General features: G+C 34.8%; 1 protein-coding gene across 1 annotated transcript; it reads right to left on the bottom strand.

The window, feature by feature from the left end:
* Window positions 1–1252: 1252 nt before the first annotated feature.
* pitpnb (phosphatidylinositol transfer protein, beta) lies at window positions 1253–25566 on the bottom strand. Its single transcript, XM_051909051.1, is given in 13 exon segments — window positions 1253–4922; window positions 9466–9554; window positions 11822–11848; window positions 11850–11945; window positions 12979–13089; window positions 13178–13255; window positions 16102–16185; window positions 16285–16359; window positions 16988–16995; window positions 18977–19068; window positions 19326–19471; window positions 22450–22480; window positions 25442–25566. Coding segments are annotated over 12 exon segments (816 nt in total). The 5' UTR covers window positions 25462–25566; the 3' UTR covers window positions 1253–4922; window positions 9466–9506.
* Window positions 25567–26026: the final 460 nt, after the last annotated feature.

Here is a 26026-nt window from a genome sequence, read left to right as displayed (position 1 = left end):
GATAGTCAGCTTTCTGACGATTGTGGGATTTCGGTCAAATACAGGCTATTTTCGCTGTGTATAAAACATACAATACGCTTCATGTATGTAAATACGCACTACTTTGACGAGACGATGTAGCTGTTGTGGGAAAACTAACGAAGAAAACCAGTCGCAGCGTTCTTCCCTCCGCCATGTTTAAGTTTATAGACCCCTTTTCACAGACTGCTATGACGCGTTTTAACGGTCATCAACGTTGTAAATCCTGCAAAGTTTTTTATGTTTTCATTTTTTTTAAAAAGTTAAGTACATTTATAACACTATACTTAGTATTATATTACCTTTGCATCAAATTACAAAAAAAAAAAAAAAAAACCTAGTTAACGCTGCTGTGAGGGTGTTTCTAACACAGCGTAATTTTTCCCTCTTTTTGAAAACTCTATTTGCTGTTTGAAACACACAAAAAATATATATTTAATGAAGAGTCTCATTCACCGCTATAAAAGTTTACCAAACTATGACGACAAATATGAAAAGGGTCTACTGCATGCCCAACTCGAAAATTATCCCCGAGCTTCCCAGTGGTAAATACGACTTGAAAGGGCGTTCGCGTCCGATTTTTAACTATGAAACACGATAATTCCGATAGCACGTGAAATCAGCGTCAAAGAAAACCTCCAGCTTCCCACTCATATTTACGACTTTGTGGTGGCCTCATGTGAGTTTAACTCGTAAATACGATCTTTCCGACATGCTTGATATTAAAGGGTTATGCTGCCTTCACGTGCTATCGGAAATTTGATAATTCCCACTTCTTTAGTCGTGATTACGAGCTCATTACATTTAAGATTCGAAATGGGAGGGCGTTCATGTGCAATTTAGGAAACTCGTATTTACGATAATTCAGAGAGCACGTGAAGGCAGCATTAGTTCACCCAAAAATGAAATTTCTGCCATTAATTACTCACCCTCATGTCGTTCCAAACCTGTAAGACCATCGTTCATCTTCAGAACATAAATTAAGATATTTTTGATGAAAACCGGATCCTCTAAAGGCAGCTGCAGTGACGCAATGACTTTATCAATCAGCCATTGGCTCTTTTACTTAGAAGGCGGGACGTATTCCGCCATATTGCGCGTTGCAGTTTCTCCCATTCATAAGTAATAAGAGTAAAACATCTTTCTCTCTCTATAATCTTTGGTTTAACTAGTAAATAAGACATTAAAGCATGCAACACCACAGTATAAAGAAAATTCAAAATAAAAGCCCAAACACGACTGGTGTCGAAATTTATTAGATATGTTGTTAATTGTTAAATTTATAACCAATTCAAAAGCTGCAGAAAAAAGAAACAGAATAAATCACACCATGGTACATTCACTGATATTTCCCCTGATTTTCGAACAAACAAACAAACAATCAGAAAAAGACAGTAAAACAGCATTGTGTAATTCCCCAAGAAAAGATTACAATACATGATTGATTCATCATATCTGAACCCATGCCCACCCCGCTAGCCTAAAAGCCCTGTACGTGTACAAAAGTAAACCACACGATCCGTGAGACTCGAGACAGTATTCTGTAGACATGTCTGGCGAGCAGACGTCAGTGCACTGATTGCTCAATCATGATCTAGAGAACATACGAAAAAGGTAAAATCAAAATCTGACTTCCTTCCATCAGAACGCCAAAGACCTACGAGAAAGGAAACACGGGTACGCGATAACGTCACCTTGATTGCAATGAAGGTGTCGTCCAGGCCGAAGCCCATCGTATGACAAGTTGCAATGATTGCGTGAACATTTGTGGACCTTGAAATGGGAGAGACGTTCTTGTACGCCACATTCAGGCTTGAAAACTATCGCAAATGTGCAACTCTACCTCGACAATCACAATGACACACAGGATCGCAGAAGCACGTTTCAACGCAGACATCAGGCACTAGTTTGCGTGCATCCGCGCAAACTCCAGCCGTCAGCTGTCCATGAAAGCCTAACTATTAAAATAGACACTAATGCACTGGCCACAATATATGATAAAAATCACATCTGTCCATCCGTCTCCTCTTGAGACGTGGACGGAGAACCGTACACTTTAAAAACCTGTTACTATGAACGGGAAAATAAAATGGGTCAAGTGCAAACAGCAGAGACGCTTTTTGCTAGGCTGGATGATCTGAGCTGGTGCAGGACGGCCAGAGACGAGGAGGACAGGAAGTAGAATTATTCTACATGCACATCCTCACTCAGCTCTGGCCTGGTACAATATAGAAACTATTCAAATATTAAGCGTTTATAAAGTTTTCCTCTTTGTCCTAAGCATCTGCTGAGGCATCTACACACACATTCAGGTGCAGAGCTCAGGGTTCCCACACCTTCGGACCAACTTTTACAGGCGATCCTAAGAGATTGTAATATTCACTATATAAATATATTAATTATATTGATACAGTGTTAGCCAAAATTATGGAAGCTTGTTTCCACCACTAAATAAAAAAATAAAAAAAGGTAACTGCGACTTTTTAATCGCACAATTCTGACTTTGTTTCTCAGAATTGCGAGATTTAAAATCGCAATTGCAAGTTATAAAGTCAGAATTGCGAATATTTCTCAGAATTGCGAGATTTAAACTTGCAATTGATATAAAGTCACAATTCAAACTTTTTCTCGCAATTGCGAGTTTATCACGCAATTCTGACTTTTTCTCAGAATTGCGAGATAAACTCACAATTGCGAGTTATAAAGTCAGAATTGTGTGATATAAAGTCAGAATTGCGAGATAAAGTCGCAATTCTGACTTTTTTCTCGCAATTGCGAGATTTAAAATAGCAATTGCAAGTTATAAAGTCAGAATAACGTGATATAAACATGCAGTGGCAAATTATAAAGTCAGAATTTGTGAGATATAAACTCGCAATTCGAAAAAAAAAAAAAAGTCAGTCTTTTCCCCCCTAACAACTGGACATTATAACACGCAATTTTGAGTTTATATCTCGCAATTATGAGAAAAAAAAGTCGCTATTACCTTTTTTATTTAATGTCAGAAACAAGTTTCCATACAAAAGTGATGTCCGCAGGGGATATTTGCTTTTAATAACCCTACAAGTTTGATTGAACCATCAAAATATGAGTAAAATATTTTTTATGAGGTTAGAACAAAACACTAAATTGGTTAAGGTATTTATCTGACAAAATTATTTGGCAAAAAACTACAGCTACAGGTTTTATATTACTATGCAAACAAGAAAATGCATAGAAAAACAAAAAGCTCACATTGAGTACAACATGATCAGTTATTAATATTTTATCGATTCTCTCTTGTTTTTGAACGTGTTCATAATTTCTTTGTATGACGGCCTGGACAAAAATTATGGTATATTTCATTGCGTTATCATATATAAAAATATCATCTTCAAGCACAACTGTGAAATATGATGACAAAATTTTTAACCAATTTTTATAATATTTGAATAAAGGGTGAAGATGTCAATTTTCCTAGGCCGGACATCACTTTTGGCCGCTTACTGTATACCTTACATTTCATTAAAGAAAAGTTCTGAAGACAGCATGTGGCATAATGATGATCAGAGAAAATTTCAGTTTGTCCCTTGCAAAAAATGCAATTGCAGTAATGCATTTAATAATACAAGTATTCAGAGCCACTCAAAGATTCAAGTACACTAAAAAAAAAAAATAACAGGCACAAACATGAGCCTTCTGCAATAGAATCTCTTACCGACTGTGCCTGTGTAGTGACAGCTAATTTAAATTTGTTGTCATGACAACGCCAGTAATATTTGCATAATATGCGCAAGGATTGCAGAGAAGGATCAGCAAAGCATCACGTCAGTAACCAGAGATTCATCCACCTGGAAAAGTAGTTACACCTCAAAAACGACCATTTTTGGCCTGGTTTACGTGCATTGCAACTGCAATTTGTGCTTTTTTAAAAGCACTAAGGGACTAAATGAAATTATTCTGTGCATGCACACATGTAATGAACCGGGACCGAGACTTTTCCAGGCCTGGAAATCACAACATTTCCCTGATATCTCCAGGTTTTCTATGACCGTGGGAACCCTGAGAGCATTACAGGTAGATTAGCGATATAAAAGCACTTTGCCTATCCTAAAGCCACTCTAAAAATAAAAAAGCAGCAGCGATTTGCTCCGGTAATTAGTCTGGATTTTGGAGAGGAGAACCATGTTCATCTGAAGAGTCCTGAGGGGGGGTTGCGTCACATGGTCTCGGAGAACATGGAGACCCTCTCAAAAACAGCCTGAGCTCATGCAAAAGCCACTCGCAGAAATAAATAAATAAATTCTGTGAGGTGGACGTGTGTTGTTGCGCACAAATGTGCATGCCATGCAAGTAGCATCACACATTTTCCTAGAAAAACAAGACATGATAGGCAGGACTACGCTGATATGACAAATTAAAAACCCTTTTAAAATTAATTAAGGAAGTTAAAGGAACCAAAAAGAAGTGCTTCATCTGCGGGGGGGGGAAACTAAACACAGACAGGAAAGAAAAGATCTGAACCATTACGAACAGATATAACCAAACAAAAACAAACAAATAATTGGTCCGATGCCTGCCAAAATTAAGTCGATTTTTTCTGAAATAGAATAACACAACCATACAGCAATACTCTGATATTTTCTAAATGTCCTAACAAAGTGGTAATAGTCACTGGATCAACCTGCCTGAATCTAGAAAACAGGTCAAGTCTTGTCCAGCGCAAAATTGTGTGTCCACCCTGTCCAGTACTACTGATCATTGTGTCATTCTGCTGTCTGGTGGAGGACGACGGCGCCGCCGCTGGCCGGTTTGTTGGATGCGTTGATGTCTTTCGTCAAGCGTCATCATGGTTGGATTCTTGTAGTTTTGCCTCATTGTTCGTGAGCAGCACTGGTGCCTCGAACCTGACCAGTATTACGAAGCTACAGGCGTGAGAGGAGAAGAAGACAGTGACCGTTAGGAAGTTTTTTAATGCATGTTTGAATCCAACCAAATAAAAGTAAACAAATCATTCCACCATCACATCCTAACCAGGCATGAAGTGATAACGTGATGCAGCCGATCATGTGACAAACTTCGGTTCTAATCCATTTCGTTGATTGGATACATTTTGGTTACAGTGAAATCACATTGGTCGAAAATCCTGCTGAATATTAAACTTAAACTCAAAATATTAAAATAAAAGCTAAATCAAAATATTAATACTATAAAACACTATAATAGTACAAACAACATAATAGCATAAAAATAATACTGAAATAACACTGGGTTACTATTACATTTTTTCATTGGTCTAAAACCCTGCTGAATATTTACTATTTTTCTTTGGTCTAAATTCCTGCCAAACATTAAACCAACATATACATATATATATATATATATATATACACACATATACATATACATTATATATATATATATATATATATATATACACACACACACACATATACACACACATATACACACAAACTTTTGTTAGATGCGATTAATCAATTTGACCACACTAATTTTTATGTTTTCAGTTGATTCAATTCACATTTATACAAATAAATGTGAATTGAATAGATCCGATTAATCTATTTGACTGCACTAATTTTTGTTTTCAGTTAATTCAATTTAATTAACATATATACAAATAAATGTGAATTGAATTGATGTGATTAATCGTGATTAATCGATTTGACTGCACTAATAAAAATAAAAGATCATTCAAAATATTAATACTATAAAACACATAGTAAAAATAATATTATAGTAAAAAAAATAATACTGGGTTACTATGGTTATTACATTTTTTTAATACACTATGCTAAGCGGTTTCAAAGTTCATTCTCAAGTCTCTAGGTTTTTTCATGTTTTATCATCTACAAAGTCTAATTGCTTAAGATGTATTATGCTTTGAGGAATCATTCACATTTGTAGCACAAACAATATTGGGTGATTTACCTACTGAAGTTTAATACTTAGAGTATAAGGTTTGTTCGAATCAATAACACCAAGTTTGACTAACAATAATAGTGCCTTAGTAAACACTACTAATTACTTCTGATCTGCTGTGATTTTGTCACATCGTTGCAGCATTTAGTTTTCATCGTGCCTGGTTAGGACACCGTGTGAATTCAAGACACAGCAGGCGATTTCTTTCACACTCACACGTGTACGAACGGACGCACACACGCTCACTCAAATCAAAGAGAGCAGAAACACACACACGCTCACATGCACCGAGTACAAACACACTCTGGAAAAATCAACAAACACAAAAGCGGTGATTAGAAACCAAGAACTCAGTGCAGAGAAGCAGCAATGGAGCGATGAAGAGAAATGAGAAATGAAGGGGGAGGAAAAGAGAAAAAAAAACAAGATTGGGCAGAGACGCTTGGAAAGAGCGGCTGAGGAGAGTCTCATCTCTTCCAGATCGTTTTACGGCACAGCCAAACGCAGAGGGAGGGAGAATAACACAAATATGAAGCGGCTGTGCTTCATTCTGACTCTCAACAGACGCTGAATTTCTCTCTCGAGAAGAAAGTCTATAAAATTAACTTCATAACTGCCTTACAGAGACGCTGCAAGATCAACACAAGATTCAAGCAACTCTGAAAGAGGTCCAACACACATGACCAATAAGAAAATAAAGGAATTGTTCACTCAGAAATGAACGCTCTGTCGTCATTTATTCACCCTCATGTCGTTCCAAACCTGCATGAGTTTCTTTCTTTCTAAAGAAACATTCAGGCTGCTCATTTCAATACAATGAAAGTATAAGGAGACAAAACTCTAACAAGTGCTATAATAGTGTTCATAGAACACATGCACTATATTACAAGCCATCTGAATTCATGTGACATGAGAACAACCAACTGAAATCTAGGTGTTTATTCACTGAAAACATCTCAAATCACTTTTGCACTTCCATATTTGAATATGCAAATGACATTTGAGAGCGAAATTACATTTTGGTATTGTACAGTTTCAGAAGACTTAAAGTCCCCCTGTAGTCAATAATTGTATCCCTTAAAACTCATCTTTGCTCACCAAATTACATATTTAAACGTTTTTTCCTGTGGAAAATAAAATAGCTTGAATGTAACTCTACACCCTTGCCTCATTTAGTATACGCGGATCTATGAATATGCTAATTAGCCCCGTCTCCATTCGCTCACGCCAGCTTAGAGATCCACTCGGTCAACTTACTGAGGTAAACGCTGCACAATGGTATCGCTCTTTACAACGTCGGACACATAGCGGGAATTCATATGACTAGCCTTTTGCTTGACTACGTCCAGGGCTCGACAGTGCGAGAGTTTCACTCGCATTTGCGACTAAAACTTCTTAAATATCTTAAATGGTATAACAAACGTCTGATCATTTTAAGAGGTTTTCAATTTGGTTATGGAAAAACAGTGACAGACCCTAATATGACTATTAGGGCCCTATTTTAAGGATCTAAGCGCATGGCACAGGTGCACTTGGGCGTGTCCGAATCAACTTTTGCTAGTTTAACGACGGAAAAAATGGTCGACGAGCCAGGTGCATGGTCCAAAAGGGTTGTACCTAGTTTCTTAACAAGTCATGGGTGTGTTTTGGGCGTAACTATGCAATAAACCAATCAGAGTGTCATATCCCATTCTCTTTAAAAGCCATGTGCACTTGCACCATGACAGATTCGCTATTTACATGGCGGAATATAGACACCCTCAACCTGACGAGTCAGTTTAAATACATGTGTATTGCCACGATTGCTTAAATAATTAGCCAATTTCATTCATCATTACTGCAAATAGGTAATTCTGATACATGCAATAACTATCCATCATGACTGCGCCATTGACTTTAGAGCAGGTTTTTGTTGGTCAATGGCGCAGTTGTTTTCAGTTGCCTCAAAATAGCAACACGCCAACAATGCACCTGAACACACCTCGTTTTCAGACCAGCACGCCCATGGGCGAACAGATGGGTGCAATTTGCTATTTAAATAACGTGAAAATGATAACTGCGTTGGGCTGAAACTAGCAAAAAACACTTGCGTCGCGCCTGGTGTCTGATAGGGCCCTTAAACTTTAAAAGGTGATTATTTAATGAAATAAATAACATTGATGAGAAGCGCATGATTGAATGAGCGAAGGCGACGGGCTGAATGAAAATGCACATTCACTCTCTGACAGCAGATGGCGCTGATGGAACAGAAGAAATGTAAATGGATAGTGCTAATATTCAGTTATTTTTATGTCTAATTTTATTGGCGCTTACTTGAATTATGTTTCTGTTTCACAAAGTATTTGAGGCAAACTGAGTTGGCATTACTTAAGGGTGCATGTCGAAGACGTAAAGTCTATTTGGTCAAACACAAATTAGATGAGTTCAAAATACTTAGAAGTCTGATGCAAATAGCTGTCTCAATTTGTGACATTTTGTGTATTGTTTTAGTGTATATATAAATGTTCTTTTTATTGTAAGAAAAAAAATTATTAAACCTGCTCAGAGGACAACACTTTATTCTAAACTAATTCAATACGCGATACCATATAGGCTACCACGATAAAAGCTTCAGCAATTATCGTAAAAAAAAATGAAAATTTGATACCGTCACATGCTTATATATACAGTTTAAAGTAGGACTATAAATAATTACACAATTATTAAAAACAGTTTGAAGCAGAAATATTTAAAAACCTTGTGTACTTTTTGTATTCTCCTTATATTGTCTCTTTATATCGCCTTATTAAGCTAACACACATTTGAAAAATTTGCATAAAGTTACATTGGTGCATCTCTATGTAAAATAAAGCACATAAATCATATAAACTACTTTTAAGTTGCTTTTTCAGAACTTGATATGCTTTCATTGTATGGAAAACAAATGCGGAAATTCAAAACATCTTCATGGAAGAAATGACATGATGGCAAGTAAATGACTATGTTTGCATGCACTAACCCATTAAGATGAGAATAATGGAAAAGAAAAAGAAGGCCATTGCAGCTGCTCCAGTAAACATTGCAACCTGCCTCCATTTAGAGAGAAGATCAACAACTCGACAGAAGAACGCTGCTTTTGGAAGTTACAGCCATTGGCCACTACACTTGCTTTAAACATCAAGAACGCCTAAAAAAACCTCTTTTACCTTTCAACTGGAGTCTAAAACCATTAGAACTTGCAGATGAGGCTTTTTCAAGGAGCTGCAAACACCTGCTTTTAATTTGAGCCGTTGAGGCACTATTTTCCTCTGGCCTGAGTGTAAGTTATTGGGCGGTTCAGCCAAGAGTTTGTCTGAAATGACTAACACTTTTACTCGGGTTATGTTCGCACACACGTCAGCTGAGAGGAGAGCACCAGAAGAAAAGTTAGTTGTGGTTAGCTGAAATGGAGGCAGCGAAGTGATGGGTTAGTGGGTGGCGGCGAATGAAAAGGACGTGAGAAAGAAAGAGCGACGGAGCGGCTGCCTTTCCTCCCGTACGACTTACGGAGTCTCTCCACCTGCCTTGTGTTACTAAAAAGGATTCGGCTACTCTTCGGCTGCTGTTGTGCCTCGTACGGTTCCCTTTTGACGCATCTAGAAACAAAATATGCCGTTAGGTGCGATCTTACCACTTACTGGCGTCCACCTGGAAGGAAAGTGTCAAGAAACATCAAAATATGCAATAGCAGAACATGAAAGCATATCTGAGTGAATGCAGGTAGAAATGGCCAAGTCATATATTTTTTTATGGCAATCAACCCACCTACTGAAGTCTCTCTATAATAAACTTGGATTTTTTTTTTACATAAAAAATTACAAACTTCACCAGATCGCAGAAAGAAGTTTCTATGGAAGCTTGTTTCCGCCATGAAATAAAAATAAAAAAGGTAATTGCGACTTTTTATCTCAGATAAAAAACACTTTTTTCTCAGAACTGCGAGATATAAAGTCAAAACTGCGTGATATAAAATCAGAATTGTGAGTTATACATTTAGAATTGCAAATTATTAGAATTGTAAGTTTTAAAGTCAGAATTGTGAGTTTTAAAGTCAGAATTCCATGATATAAACTCGCAATTGTGAGGAAAAAGTCAGAATTGCGAGTTTATATCGCAATTCTGACTTTATAACATCCAATTCTGACTTTAAATCTCGCAATTATGAGAAAAAGAAATTGAGATATAGTCAGAATAATATAGTCAGAATTGCGTGATAACTCGCAATTGCGAGAGAAAAAAAGTCAGAATTGTGAGATATAAACTCGCAATTACCTTTTTTATTTTTTTTATTTAGTGGTGGAAACAAGCTTCCATAAGTTTCAGTACTGCAAAAAAGTAATTAAAATAAAAAAATATATAATTTTTCAAATAAATAAAACCAATTTCTGTACTGTAATACAATAATAATCATGCTATCTGGAAAAAAATATTTAAAATAAAAAAAAAAACAATAAAAATTCAGAACAACATTACAATTGTACCTTAATGTAAATGTGATAAATAAAAGAATACTTGTATAAATAAATATTTTTTTCACATTACAAGCTATTTATTATTAGGGAATTACAAAAAAATATATATATTAATGGTCCAAAATTATGCTTTATTTTCTTTAATTTAAGGAGAAATATGATGCATTTATGAACGTTTTCATGAGATTCACCCATTTAACAGCGAAGAGGCACTGAATGGGTTAACGTTGACATAATCCTCACTGGAAACATTCACCATCATTTCCATAAAAGAGGTTTTGAAAAAATATATACCCTGGAAGGTTTTTGTAAAGCACGGCAAAGCCAAAGCAAACTTGATTCGTCAAATATTAGTCCAAATACATACTTTCTGCTTGGCAACCGGATAGTAGCAGTGTAAAAAACTGTTTGTTTAATATAAAGTTTTACTACATATACTGCTTGTTTTATAAAACGCCAGCCCTAACAACTGAAGGCAATTACAGATTAACTGGTTAGGAGAAAGATATAACTCGTAATGTGACTGATGGGTTGACGGTTAAGGAATCACTTTATTGGTCTTGGCCAACCGTCGCTTGAGAATAAAACTAATAAGCGGCTACGCCTTCGGGATTTGGATGAGAATGTATTGATCGATATTTCCCAGGCAGTGAGGAGTTTGTGGTTTTCCTTGGCTGCATGCTGAAAGCGATCACAGAGCGTGTCAGAGTTTGGAGAGACTGCGTGCCGTTGGATCATCATATTTACTGGGTAGAGGAAAGAATCTGGGCCAAATACTATACACTTGAGCTGGGACGCGTTCAACAAAAACACAACTGAAAATAGAGAATATGAGTGCGCTGCCAGCAGTGACCAGCGGTAAAAAAAAAAAAACTCAATATAGCTCAAATCTGTAACCCCTTCAATAGCATCCAGAAGCCGGTTTAAATTCAGTTAATTAGGTCTACAGTCCAATAATGACCCCTAGTGCTAATATCACAGGTAGTAACGTTTTATTCCACATATAAACGCCCACATTACACTATAAAATGTGTCCAGATGTGCACTGTAGGATGATGTTGTACAGGTTGCACATATATAGCACAAATATGCTTTAGCTCAGTGTTTCTTGCAATAGCGCACTATTTATTAAGTTTGAGAGGTTTGTGACACTTAATTATATATTAAAAAATTATATTCTTCACTTTTGCAATTCCATTTTTATGACACTAGAGGCACAGAAATGACACCCTACACCTTTAAAGACATTCATGAATAAACCAAAATGTGGAAAGAATAGCGTTTCATGATCTGGACTGCTGGGAATAAGGAGGTCTGCCAAGGATGGGCGGGAGCAAATGCAATGGAGGAAAAATTATACGTGCTTCAGACCATAATGTCATTATCCTCACCTCTTCCAGCTCTCTCTGCGTCTCCTGCCTCCATCCTGCGGATGTCCTCCATGGTGAGCTCCACCCAGTTGTCAATCCAACAGAAGAGCTGACGGTGGAAGTTGGTGAAGATTCTCTTCTCTTGCTGCAAATGCAGATGAAAAACAGTCTGTGTTATTGCAAAGGATTGTGAGACTGGAAGAATTAAGGTAATAAACTCACTGACAACTCACACAAATCTCATTTAAATTTGAGATGCATCACTCCAGGTTTGATGTCAATGAGGAGACACATAAGAAACAAATGCTTGATAACATTGGCGCAACACCAGTAGGGTCTTATTATGCTTTTTTACATCTTTCTTTAGTGTAATGTTGCTGTTTGAGCATGAAAAAGCTCTGCAAAGTCCCTTCAGTGGGAGTTATACTCTGTATCAGTGCGTAATCACAACACACTGGTCCAGTCGACCAATCAGAGCACAGTGTGCTTTTCAGAAGGAGGGGCTTCATAGAGACAGGAACTAAACAGAGCGTTACTGACAGACTGGGAAGAGAGGAGCTGCAACAATGGAGAACATGAGAAAAATAATGAACATTCAAGCATGAAAACCTGTTCTAGTAGAGCCCAAAAACAACATCAAGACTTAATAGGTCCCCTTTAAGTGAAAGTGAGTGCTAAGGCAGAAGGGAACATTAACTTCAATTTCAGTCTATTCCTCTATTGTAATATAATATAATATATGGGCGCCCACATGAAAAAGAGTAATTTAGACCAGTAAATATCTTTTTGTGTCCCATACATGATTGGAAATAGGGGTGGGTGATATGGCAAAAATATCACATCTCGTTTTTTTCAGGAAAATCACGATTCAATCACGATTCATTTTACTATTTTGCAAGTGACTGAGCAGTACAGCTGAACTAATTTCCCTATTTTAAAAATGTAGCCTTACAAGGTAACAAAATGTAAAAGAAAAAGAATGACAGACCATTTAGGCCAAAGAAGGAGTGGGCGAAGGTGAAAATATTTCATTATTTCATCTTTCTTATTATTAAAAATAAGAACAGAGATGCACATTACAAATATATACATTTTAATCATTCACGAACTGGAAAAGCATATGGGTGAATAAATGATAAAGTTGCTAAGTGCTAGCTTGAATGGGTGTCGATTGTTACCTTGTGGATGAAGTTTTCTATTTTGGTTTGAAGGCCCCACCACTTGAACTTGACAGTGACTAGTTTGTACGCACACATACGAGGGGCGTCCGGCTTAGCCAAGAGCTCTTTCTGTTCAGGGAGAAATCACACAATATTTCAAGAGTTATTAGGGAACTAAAATGTCTGATGAATTAATTAATTAAATACAGCCACTCACTTTCCAGTCCGGTCCTAAAGGTCCTCGGCCTGTTTTCTCTGAGTGAAAGATTTCTGGGTCCTCTTGTGGTTTATAATCCTGACAGAACAACAATTTGGATCACTTATATTTCCTTTATGGTTTATATTTCTTCACATTGCCTTGGTTAAGTGGGCTTAGAAGTAATTTCAGAGATGGATATTCAATTTTAATGAAAAACTTATCAATACCAATTAATCGCGCAAAAGATGACAAGGAACGTTAAGAAAGAAAAAATAGTTTCTCTATTGTCAACTAAAGCCTGCTCAAAAAGTCGCCAAATGTCACTAGATGGCGTAATGCGCTAATTAGCATATGACATCATCACGTCATATTTGCATTCTGCTTAGTTTTAGCCCTTCACATCAGTTGTCTGACAAAATCACCATACATAAGTTAAAGCACAAGTTAAATCATATTTAAATTTTTAAATAATTATGATTTTTTGTTTTTGTTTTTGTAAGAAGTCTCTTCTGCTCACCAAGGCTGCATTTATTTGATCAAAAATATAGTAAAAACAGTAATATTGTGAAATATTATCAGTTTTCAAAACTGAATTTCAACATTGATAATAATCAGAAAGGTTTCTTGAGCAACAAATCAGCATATTAGAATGATTTCTGAAGGATCACATGACTGAAGTGTGTAATGATGCTGAAAAGTCACTAAACGTGTCTGAAAAGTCAGCAACAATGCATGTTATTTTAAAAACACCTTCCCACCACCTCCAGTTTGGGAATTCACACCATTTCCATCTTTTTCCCACCTTCCATCTTTTTGCACATACTCGCACTCTACCTTTTAATCTCTCAAACCTCGGCGCGGAGTACCGTGAACATATGGGAATGAGGATTAACCTGAACCAGGACTGATCCACTTAACTAATTAAAGATACGAAGCATAAAAGTGCTCAGGCCTGAGAAGAGCAGTCACTTCAGCGGCCCTCTACAGGTCAGCAGATAACCAGTGCACCCCTGCTAGTCAACACACCTCAACGATGCTGGACTCCAGTCAAACGGACACAGCTGTATTTATGTAATCGGCACCAAGCCAGAATGAGCTCACACGGAAACGAATTTGGATTTATTCAAAGCAGCTGATGTTTGATGCGATGTGCGTGTCTGCTAGTATACGGCACCGGCAGCTAGTTTGTTTGTTCTTGAGGTTTGAGTTTAACGTCTACAGCTTCAAACAGGCTGTTTTTTTGTGCAGTAAATCTGCTGCTTAGATAGAGTAAAGATAAAGAGCCTTCTTGGTAAACTAGTGAACCTCGAGTAATGCAGGTTAGAAGGGCAATGGTCCACACACTAATGTCACGTCACCCTAATCCAGTCTTATGTAACACACCAGCTAAAGGCTGAATCACAAATCACACACTAGCCAGACTAAATAGCAGGCGGGATAAGGATTAGCAAGTCCCAAATCACAGCACACTGAAAATAGTTTAAAGTACACGTCATATGTGCATGTTTTACGATAATACTGCCTCTAAATTCTGGTGCTACAGGTGGAGGAAACTGTGACGCTTTTGTATGCAACTAATGAATAATTACATTAATTTAGATAAGCTTATGCTTACAAGCAAACACAAACAGTATGCAACAAAGGGGTCTGTGGTATCAATTTTATGATGTATAGTATAGTAGTTAGGGGTGTGATGTGATTTCACTGATCACGTGATGAGAATAAGTGACGAGATGACTAACAAGACGGTGGCGGGAGGATTGTTGTCTTTTACGGCATATGATAATTCATACTCAGAAAGTAGAACTCAAATGACATTCATTACAAGATGATTAGTTAAAACATTTCAAATGCACCTGCAGACTATTTTTCTAGTCATATTTTGTCATTGAGGATTTCTTAAAAATACTGTGTAAAAAAACTCATCTCGTTCTCGTGAACTCAATCACGTGTCCCGTCTCATGAGTCTCGTCACACCCCTAATAGTAGCATTATAGTGATATATAGTATGATATATATTATTTAAGTATGATTTATGATATATAGTATTGTAGTATTATAGTATAATAGTATTATCTTGCTAGATATTCAGAGTATTTGCTTTCCCATTACCAGCAAATTACATATAGTTCTGTTCAAAAGTTTGGGATCTGACTTTTTTTAATGATTTAAAGTCTCTTCTGCTCATCAAGGCTGAATTTATTTGATAAAAAATACAGTAAAAATAGTAATATTGTGAAATATTTTTACCATTTAAAATACCCACTTTCTATGTGAATATATTTTAAAATGTAATTTATTTCTGTGATCAAAGCTGAATTTTTAGCATCATTGCTCCAGTCTTCAGTGTCACATGATCCTTCAGAAATCATTCTAATATGATGATTTGCTGCTCAAGAAACATTTCTAATTATTATCAATGTTGAAAACATTGGAATATTATACAAAACATAAATTCTACTTGAAGCATGAAAGAGACTAGTGACAGATATACCAGCTAGATGGATAAATCAGATTTGGCCAGTTTGAGATTATCTGCATCAGTCAATAAGCGTTGATTATCATGTGTGATCAACAGAAGCATAATGGTTGACCACTAAACGAGCTTCAAATAATTCCAGGCCACTTTATCAAAATTTGCAAGTTGTCTTTTGTCAAAGAGACTCAGTTATTTAGTAGATGCTTTTATCCAAAATGAGGAACATCACATGCAATTAGCGGACACCAAAGTTCTAATGTGAAAACATCCTTATGCATTTGCAACAAGAGGCGGGGTTATGCAAATTACAGTTACCACTGATTGGATATCAATAGCCCATTTTTAAATGCCACAGGATGACCAGCAGGGATGGACAGTTAGCATTATATTTAAAGTGGGAAATGTTACAGAAACGCACAAAGAACATGTGCAAACAATGCAAAGCGATGGAAAGTGAACTCACTCCAGGTTCAACCTGAGACCGATCAGCTATATCGATATGCACGACCTCCACTGTCTTCCATGTGGTTGGGTCCAGATCATGTACCTGGTAAAAGGCACAAACAAACACGAAAAACATATCAGCCTGAGCATGATGTTACAGATGCATTCAAAACATCAAATCACAAAGAAACATCTTACTCACATTCTCTAAAGAGCCCGTGTCAGGTTTGTGCCACGTTTCTATTTTAATCATGAAATCATCTTTCATGTATTCGTTCTGAGGAGAAGAAGCAGTGATGTTTATGTTCATGTTTTGTCACAAACAGCAGCATGACTTCTCTTAAAACTGTGGTTTAGAAGTGCATGCAATGCAAATATCATGATCTGATTGGCAGTGCATGTTTCTAAAGGTCCAACAACTTCAGAGAGATTCAAACGTGTGTTTTTAAGCTGGCTTTAATGCTGGAGGGAATTTATAGCCAGAAAACAGGAAATGTAGATACACAAAGTGTTTGCAAAACATATTCAAACACTTAAACCACACTTAGAAGTATAAATGTCATTGCATGCAATGAAAAAATAATTTATCAAAAACAATAGCATGTGCACATAATCAAAACATTTGACAAAAACAAGTTTGAAATGATAAACAATAAAATATAGAGACATGCAGATTCAGACATTTAATCTGATGCAATGACATTCACACATTTATAAGCGTGTGATAACTTTTAGGTCACCGTGTCATTTACTCTCTTAGAATCAATCAAAAGTCTCAATGACTCAATCAAAAGCAAATAGACAACTTTTCCACTAATTCAAATTGCAGGCCCTTCATAGTAAATAGTCATGCACCAAGTGTTTAGTGTAAACTAGTTATAATGACAGCTAGTTTTCGTACTTACAGTCACAACTGAAGAGAATGGAGCAGCATGCAAAAATAAAAGAAGAAAAAAATAATCAGGTGACACAGAAAACATTCATATTTCCACTGTCAAAACAGACCAATACAAATGACTCAAGAGTCTAAGGCCTGAAACATACTCTGAATACATAAATGCAAACCATCATAGAGTGCAACAGTCGGGGTCCGGAAGTAATAACTCCATTTATTTTCTCCATAGAGAAACTGATTTTTAACGATAACATATAAACCTTTAAAGACAGCCTTACTGTGAGCTACGAGGTTGTTTATGTAAATGTATAAATGTGCTTATGTTGAAGCCGTCAATCAGCATCATGTCAACTTATTTTTAAAATAATCATTTAACAGTGGAATTCGTGGTGAAAAACTACATTACCCATGATGCTGTACAGAAAATTCCACCAATCAGAGTGTCAAGACAAGTGAAATGCAGACAGACAGACAGATGATTAGATAGACAGACAGACAAATAGACAGATAGTAGTTTTATATTTCTCCATCATTTTTAATTTGATAATGCTGTTTGCAATGCTTTATGGGATTGTAGTTCTTTCCCTCACTGAAGCAGTCAAGTACACAGTCTTTCTTTTTAAATGCTTTTTTGCTTCGAATCAAAGTTTGTAATGTTGTGAATCACCTCGTAGCTGGTTGCCTTGATTCATGGCTTAGAATGCCTTAAAGAAAGACTTTTGTTAAATCCCTATGGGAGAAATGAATGGAAAAAATACTTCTGGAACCAACACTGCTGAAAAAGTGGGTACTAATGGCACTTTATAGCTACAAAATACGTCAGAGGTCAGTTCATAATGCAAATCAAGTGTGCACTGCGTTCTCAGTGCAGCGGACATAAACTCTTTCAGATCAGCTGCATTGTTAGTTGTTTAGCTAACATTTTTAAATGTTTATAGCAAGCTACCTGAATAACAATGAGGCCCTATGATTTCCACAATGCAGAAAATGTGGACGAAATCGCGTAATCCAGCGATAAAAATGGAATTTACTGTATAGCGCAAAATTTCGCGGTCTTTACGGCAACCTGTCAAAATAAAAGTTCGGTTTAACTTTAATATATTTCTGTCATAATTTCTTACTGTTTTACAGTAGAATTTAGCTACATCTCAAGTCAATAATAACACTAACACTAATAACAATAATATTAATAAATTATTAAAACTTTATTTTTTAAGGAATAATCACAATTTTTTAATTGTTGTGCAGCACTTTGTTGGCCAAAAAAAGTGTTTATTGTCATTTGATTGCCAGGAAATTAAATTAATCTTTTATGCCTTAATTTTATTGCCAGAAAAATTAAAATACACAACACAGAATTTCTGAAAAAACATTTCATAGCAATGAAATAAAAAAAAATAAAAAAATGCTTTTTGATTATTAAAATTTAATCAAACCATTAAAATGGAATCCAGAAAACTTAAAACAGAAAACATAATATTTGGTAAAAATAAAACAGATTTTGAGAAAAAAAATAAAACGCATTTCACAGGGCCCTAATTTTTTTTTTTTTTTTTTGTTAAACTTTTAATAAATTGATGTTAAATTGTATACATTTCATGATTTTAATTAATTAGACATGCTTTTTGATTATTAAAATGTAATTTAACCATTAAAATATTGTCCAAAAAACCTGAAACAGAATCCAGAAAAGTTAAAACAGAAAAAAAACGGAATTTGGAAAAAATTAAATGGAATTTGGGAAAATATAAATGGATTTTATAGGGCCCTACTTTAGTAACATTTCTTTAGCAGAGTGTTCATGTCTGCATTTGCGTACTTGCCGAGTATGTTTTTGGCCTAATTCTTCACAAATGTGAGAACTTCATGAAACAATCAAAAACATTGTATACACATGACGTCTGTCCCAATATGTAATTCATTACATATTGTCGTATGTAATAAAAATATGATAGTGACAGATTGTGCGGTATAACTGATGAAAAGGTTTTCCACTCACTTGTGCGGCAGTATGGATAAGCATTCCAGGCCTTTTCATGGAAAACTAACGCCCCCTCTGGTGCGATCATCTTCACAAAGCCCGGCACTTTACTGGACGAACACAAAACACAAGAGGGCTGAAGCAAAGCCAGAGGAATTATTTACAGCTCTGCATTAAGTTGAATGGTTTGTCATATAATGGGATGTTGCAAAACACTTGAGATGTGTCACACCTGACAATACTTTTATATTGCATTATATATAAAGGCTTTAAGTGTTATCAAAAAAATCATTTGACAATAATATTAAAGTTTGCTGAACTCATCTTGGCGTACAGAATAAACCGAAGTCGTTGACCTCCTTTTTACCTCTTTAAATGGTAGATTTTGTGTGTGTATTGTCCCTTCTCGCCCTCCTTCTCATACGGTTCGTTCTTCAGCACTTCAATGCCCTCTCCGCCACCCGTCTCGTTTTTACTGGCCTCAGCCACCGAGAAAAGCTGCCCGACTTGATACTGCAGAGAGCAGAGAAATAGGTGAGGTTTAAAAGATCAGACAGTGCAGATGACCAGTGCATAACCACACTTTAAGAGGCCCTATTATGCCGTTTTACAAAGACTTGATTTCGTTTTTGGGCTCTACTAGAACAGGTTTTCATGCTTGAATGTTCATTATTTTCCTCATATTCTCCATTGTTGCAGCTCCTCTCTTCCTAGTCTGTCAGTAACGCTCTGTTTAGTTCCTGTCTCTATGAAGCCCCTCCTTCTGAAAAGCACAGTGTGCTCTGATTGGTCGGCTGGAGCAGTGTGTTGTGATTGGTCGAGCGCTTTGAGCGTGTTTGGGAAATGTCCCGCCCCTTACCATAATCGCCAGTTTCAACACACTACTAACTAACTCAACCAGGCCCCGCCCCTTTATTCTGTGTATAAATTATTTAAATGAGGAATATTGTGACGTGTTCGCTCCTGGAAGAAAACTCAAGACTACAATGGAGGCGTTTCAGGGAGTTCAGAAACTGTGACACAGATATAGAGAAGAACTCCTGCTGGAGGAACTTTGCAGAGCTTTTTCACACTCAAATAGCAAAATTACACACTAAAGACAGATTAATATGGAAAAAACATAATAGGACCCCTTTAAGTCATTACCAAATCAAAGATGATTCTGAACCGTATGAAATCAAAAATTGGAGTTTGGTCCAGAGTTATTGTAGTTAACTAAAACCATTTCTGTTACTTAAAATAAATAAAACTGAAATAAAATATAAAAACTCATTCATTTATTTTAACTTGTACTAAAATAACTAAAATTTATAGAAACTATACAGACATAAAAAATAAAGACTAATAAAATTTACAAAAACACAACTAAAACAAAAATGAAAATGGAAAAAATAAAAATGAAAACTAATTCAAAATATTAATCTAAAATCTCAATGATACTAAAATAACACTTAGATGGATAAATCACTTACTAAAATAGCCCTCGTCTTTGATGTCATCTATATGCTAGTACACTCCTAAAAAGTCCTCTTGGAAAAGAGATTATCAAGAGGAGTTTTTTTTTTTTTTTTTTTAATCTTACCTGGTAAAATAAGGTAAACATCATAATTAAAGAGAGACTAGCAGTCTTACATGCATGAATACACAAACCCTACAGACTTCATATAGGAAACACTCAGATCAGCATATGGGGAATTAAACAGCTCTCGTATTATTAAAATATGCCCCTTCCAGCAGTTTCAGATATTCAGACAAAACTCTGCATTGTGTGACTGATTAATGCCTTAGAGGGACATTAGAGCAAAACCAGTTTAACAAAGGCAAACAGGGAACTGCCGTAGATATATGCATGAATAGTTAGGCTAGGCTTCGGACCAGGGTTATTATAGTAAACTAAAATGGAAAATACCTGTAAAAAAAAATATATATTATATATATTATATATATATATATATATATATATATATATATATATATATATATTATAATATAAATAAAAATTATTATATATAATAAAAATAAATAAAAATAAAATAATATTTAAATATATATTTATTTTCTTTATTTATATCATTTAAATAAAATTGTCTACAATAAAATAAATAAATAAAAATATAAATAAATAAAATAAAATATATAATCATTTTATATAACATAAATAAAAATTATTATATTTAATAAAAAAAAACATAAAAAATATAAAACTTAGTTTAACTTGGACAAAAATATCTAAAAATGAATTAAAAATGAATAAAGTAGACATTTAAAAAAAACGAATGAACAAAAACATGACAAAAACACAACAAAACTATTAAACCTTTAATTAAAATAAAAATGTAAAATACAAAAATTTATTCAAAATATGAAAAAAAAATCTATAATATTTATCTTAATGATAATAATAAAGAAACAGCTTCAGACGGTCTATTTAAAATCAACATTTCTCATGCATATTTTAACATCTTGGAATTTCTCGCTGAGCTTGTTGAAATGATTCTGTGCAAATATGACGTCATAACATGGATACACTGTATCACTCTTAAAAGAAAAAGTTCTAAATAGAACCTTAAAGGGTTCTTTCAGGCACTTCATATAGAGAACCTTTTAGGGGTTCACATCATGGGATCATTTTAAGGTTAGTTTTAATTAATTAATTTTTGTTTTAATTATTTTTTAATTAAAAAAACAAATTATGAATTAAACAGCTCGTCAACAGACATTTTCCACTAGAAAAACAGTAAATTAACCATTAAACATTAAAGTATTATGCAATAATTTAAAGCATTTCTCCTTATAAGAACCTTTTTGGCATAAAGAGTTCTTCAAAATTGAGAAAGAACCCTAGAGTTCTATATAGAACCCCACTGAACCTTTTATTCTAGAGTGAGGCGCTCTCACTGTGTTTTGGAACAGAGCCATAAGAGTGTGTTTTTCTGAAAGAGGATCCTTGTATCTGTGTATCATATATGAACGCATCTGCAACTCGTATCACTTAAAAACAGCCTGCTTGACAGCTGTCAGGCTGCAAAAGGACTTCACAAAAACAGTCTGACTGCAGAGTGCTATGAATCGACGGCATCCTAAATGCAAAATATCAAACAATGCCAATCAAGCAAACATCAAGGATGCTTTTCTCAAAAGAGCACGAGACTCAAATGTTCCCTGAGGGCGAGCGTGTTCTACATACATGACATGCTTTATCTTGTCGTTGGTGCTCTGATCAAATCTTCAACGTGTCAGGAGAGTTCAAAACACTGAGAATTTACGCAACTGTTTCATTTCTGAACTCCAGAGAAACATCAGATCGAGGAGGTGCAAGCAGTCGTCTGACTGTACTGATGCCGCTAATGGAACTAAAAACCCGTCAGCAATATTAAACCACAGGAAATGGGGGTCTCAGCTGCTTTTCAAGGTTAAAGTGACACTGTGCATTTACAGTCAATGTTTAACTTATCAGAACCAGAGGAAGTGTTAAAATAAACTCTACTCACCTCTTCCACCGAGCATGGTAAGACCACACGACTGAAAGATAAAACAAGAACAATTATTAAAACAAAAAACGGAAAACATGCATTTTACACACACACACACCCACACCCTAACCCACCACTGGCTGTTTTTTCAATGACTAATGCTAATATCTAGACAAAAGGGTAGACAGTAAACAATAGATTCCTTAATAAAATTGATCAATACATTTTATTAATATTATAAATATTTGTTTATTATTTTTATGTTTTATGTATATTATTAATTTAATTCATATACTAATGAAAAATATAGTTTTATAAATTATATATATATATATATATATATATATATATATATATATATATATATATATAATACATTCTTTATAAATATATATTATTAAATTGTAATATTATAAAGTATAATTATTACATATATGCATGTTTTGTAACATTATAATATATATTATAATATATATATGTGCGCATAATTTATTTTATTTTTATATTTTATTCATTATATATTTGTTTTACATAAATATATAAAATATATATTATAATATTCATTTATATACATATATATTTTTTAAATTATATAAAATAAATGAATAATATCAATTAATATTATATATGCGCATATTTTTATTTTATTTTATATATTAATTTTATTTTTATTCATTATATATTTTTTTAATAAATATATAAAATAAATATTTAATTTATTTTATATATTTATTCAAAAAAAAATTATATATATATAATGAATAAAAATAAAATTAATATATAAAATAAAATAAATGAATATAATGAAATATAAAATAAATTAAATATTTATTTTATATTCATTTATACATATATATATATATATATATATATACACACACATTATTTTTTATATATATATATATATATATATATATATATATATATATATATATATATATATATATATATATATATATATATGCATGCATACATACATACATAATTATTTATTTTATTCATTTATTTTATATATATTATATACAGTATATAAATGTGTAAATATCAGATGATTAATCAGCCCAGCTAATAATCATCAGTCTATTACTAGTAATGATCAAGCAATGTCATCAACTAATGATACTTCCAATATATTTAAATTTCAGAAACATAATGGCACATAATTCAATTTAATGACAGAGATGGACACTTTTCAAACACAATTTTTACCTATATTATAGGAAAGTAGAAAACAGTCAAAAATGTTGGGCAGAGAGAGGGGAAGTGATCCAGTTTAAACTGAAACCTGGTTTCCTTCGAGTGAACAGCTCTTATATGAACATGTGGTCAAACATGCACTAATAATCAGCCTGGGGTGCGTTTCAACTATCATCACAAGTTCCATCGTTACCTATAGAGTACAATGGAACTTGCAACCTAGTTGGCCAACGATGCTTTTGGGAAACGCAACCCTGGACGATATATTGGTTTATTATTACAAGTTGTTACAAATATAACGTAAGCTATTATACATGTTAATGTATATAAACAACCATCTATCTATTATAGATGTAAAGCCCTGTTGATCCCTGCTATATGAGTCAATACAGAAAGTAAAGAAATAATCAATCTGCAGACATGCAAAGCACATTACTCAACATTTCCTCAATACGGAAACTCCCTTGAAAACCTCAAGAGGCTGAAACGCTCTCCTAGCTGCTGAGTGACTCAGAAATTTGGAGGTCTTACGACAGAAGAGTCTTACGTAGTACATTTGATGAATTTAAACCTGGTGGAGATGCAATGGACACTTTTGCAGTGAGTTTACTGGAATAAAAGCCACGCACACCTGTTGCATTGCTGCTTCACGTGATGCGAGGATCACTCAAATTTGCATTCTCTTGCAAACCTAAAGGGTAGATACTAGTTTGAACCTTCAGTGAAGGTTAAAAAGGTGCTGGATTTCATAAGGTGAGACAATGTGACATAATCTTGATCCGATCTCTCAGATTAAAGGCTATACAGCAACTGTTTTCAGGCATGTCATGTCCCGTCCTACAGATGAGAACCTAATTAAAATGTGATAACTAGATCCCTAGAGAGCAGAAAGATAAAACCTTGAAAGGAAACAAGAACAGGTTGGAAATGAATGACTGCAGGCCATTATAAACCGTGGTCACCTGTCAAATTGACGTTTAAGTGTAATTTGGATGCATCAAAGAATGTCTAAAACAGAAAATGCCTAAAAATAACCAAGTCACACGAGTGAATATAATTAGATTAAATGGTTAACGAGGCGAACCAAACGTGCAATGTCAAACCAGAGGGTCATTTATCACAGTTTATTCATCATTAAACACTTGTCAAATATATAAGTGCCATTAACGGGTTTAAAAACATCAACTTTAAGTCTCTCTGTCCATTTAAAAGCTTATTACATTTGCTAGATGCAAATTCTTAGTCTGTATACAATATATTGGCAACAAAATCTGAAGAAAAAAATGTTGAGATGTTATCGGAAATGTACTCAAAAAGTTGCTGAACTGTCAAGCGGTTTTGCTGTCATTAATGCCTTACTTACATAAACCCGCACAAAAATCACTAAAAAGCGAGTTTTTAATATAAAGTAATTTTTTTTATTATTTTAGTTAATGCGCTAACCTTCAAGTCAGACACTTTCTGAAGATATAAACTGGTTAAAATCAATGAATATTACGTTATCTCAAGTCTGAGGGAACTATGAGATTTGGTGCCGTTTAATCTTGACGGCTAGTAGCATCTCTCGTTGAAAATGAATGGCAAGCGGTTTCGTTTAGCCTAGCATGCTACATGCTACATGCTACATGCTAAAGCTGGGCCTCAAGAGCGAGCCGGTGTCTCGCACTCTTCCCGGGCGCGAGTGCACTTCCGCGCGTCCACATTTCCCCCTCCAAAAGTGATCAAGAACCAGCAGATACACATTTATAATGTGTAAAACGAAAGCAGATAAAATGTTTGGCTGGAGAGGTGGAAAAATAAGACTTCTACTTACTATTCCTTGATGAGCACCATCTTCTTTTCACCGGTTACGGCTGCGCGCAGGCCTGCCGACGTCACAGCTGATGTCACAAGCCAAGTGATTCCGCCCTATCACAGCCTGTGATGTGCTTACATTTCTTTTTTACTTTTTTTCTTTCTTGTTGCAACCCAACCAAATGTTTGATGGTTTTGCGTTTCTTTTACTACTTGAAGCACATGAGTCTGTCTAAGCATATGTACATAAATGGTGATTTAATTATGCATATTTGTGTATCTGTTATGTTTTCATATGCATGTTATTGCTCTCTACTTGAGTTTGAAATTGTTCTTTAAAAAAAGTGCTTCAATTTCACATTAAAATGTGACTGCAGCAGTACCATGAGGATGATTTCAAATGGCACAACCTTTTTCATTTGCCACATTTTAGAATGACAGCCTAGTAAAGTCATCAAAACTATGAGTTATTAACCATAAAGTGGCCCTGAGTTTCTCGACACCTGCTTAATGAGGCTTTTAATCACTACTAAAGAATTTCACATGCATACTGGAAACTTCATAATGCTTTTCCTTCACTATCCACTCCATATGATTCGTTTAT

The sequence above is a fragment of the Ctenopharyngodon idella genome, chromosome 10, assembly GCF_019924925.1.
Source record: "Ctenopharyngodon idella isolate HZGC_01 chromosome 10, HZGC01, whole genome shotgun sequence".
Classification (NCBI taxonomy): domain Eukaryota; kingdom Metazoa; phylum Chordata; class Actinopteri; order Cypriniformes; family Xenocyprididae; genus Ctenopharyngodon; species Ctenopharyngodon idella.
This window is presented reverse-complemented; position numbering and strand designations above follow the sequence as displayed.